The sequence below is a fragment of the Emiliania huxleyi genome, assembly GCF_000372725.1.
Source record: "Emiliania huxleyi CCMP1516 unplaced genomic scaffold EMIHUscaffold_4658, whole genome shotgun sequence".
NCBI classification, from domain to species: Eukaryota; Haptophyta; order Isochrysidales; family Noelaerhabdaceae; genus Emiliania; species Emiliania huxleyi.
Genome location: NW_005198496.1, coordinates 1,247 through 1,689, shown reverse-complemented (window position 1 = coordinate 1,689; position 443 = coordinate 1,247). Strand labels below are relative to the sequence as shown.

The window sequence follows — 443 nt, the reverse complement described above, 5'->3', positions numbered from 1 at the left end:
CATCCTCTTCTCGGCGTCGGTGAAGGGGGAGAGGTTTTCCATCCCCTCGAGCACCTCGACCTGGCAGGACAGGCACTGGCCCGCGCCGCCGCAGTTGGTCACCTTGGCCATGCCGCGGTACAGCTCCGACTGCGAGGCGAGCACCGCGCTGCGCAGCACGGCGCCGCGCTCCGCGGGCCCCGAGTTGCCGCCCTCAATCTCGAGAAAGGGGATTACCTTCTCCTCGCGCACGATGACATTGCGCAGCAGCTGCAGCTCGACCTCGGCGGGCGCGTCCCCGAGCAGACCCATCACCTGCGAGCGAGCCGAGGGGCCGCTCAGCTGCCGGACCCGCCCTCCTCCTCTTCCCGCCGACACCGGGCTCGCACCGAATCAAAGTCGGACCCGGACACGTCCGTGCCGCACACGCTGCGCAGGCGGTCGCCAACCTTGACGAGGCCCGT

At 70.0% G+C, this 443-nt stretch overlaps 1 protein-coding gene across 1 annotated transcript; it reads right to left on the bottom strand.

The window, feature by feature from the left end:
• Positions 1 to 3: 3 nt before the first annotated feature.
• EMIHUDRAFT_50574 (hypothetical protein) lies at positions 4 to 165 on the bottom strand (the record flags this gene model as incomplete). Its single annotated transcript, XM_005768193.1, has 1 exon — positions 4 to 165. A coding segment is annotated over one exon (162 nt), but the record flags the coding sequence as incomplete, so codon positions are not given.
• Between the last annotated feature and the right edge of the window lie 278 nt (positions 166 to 443).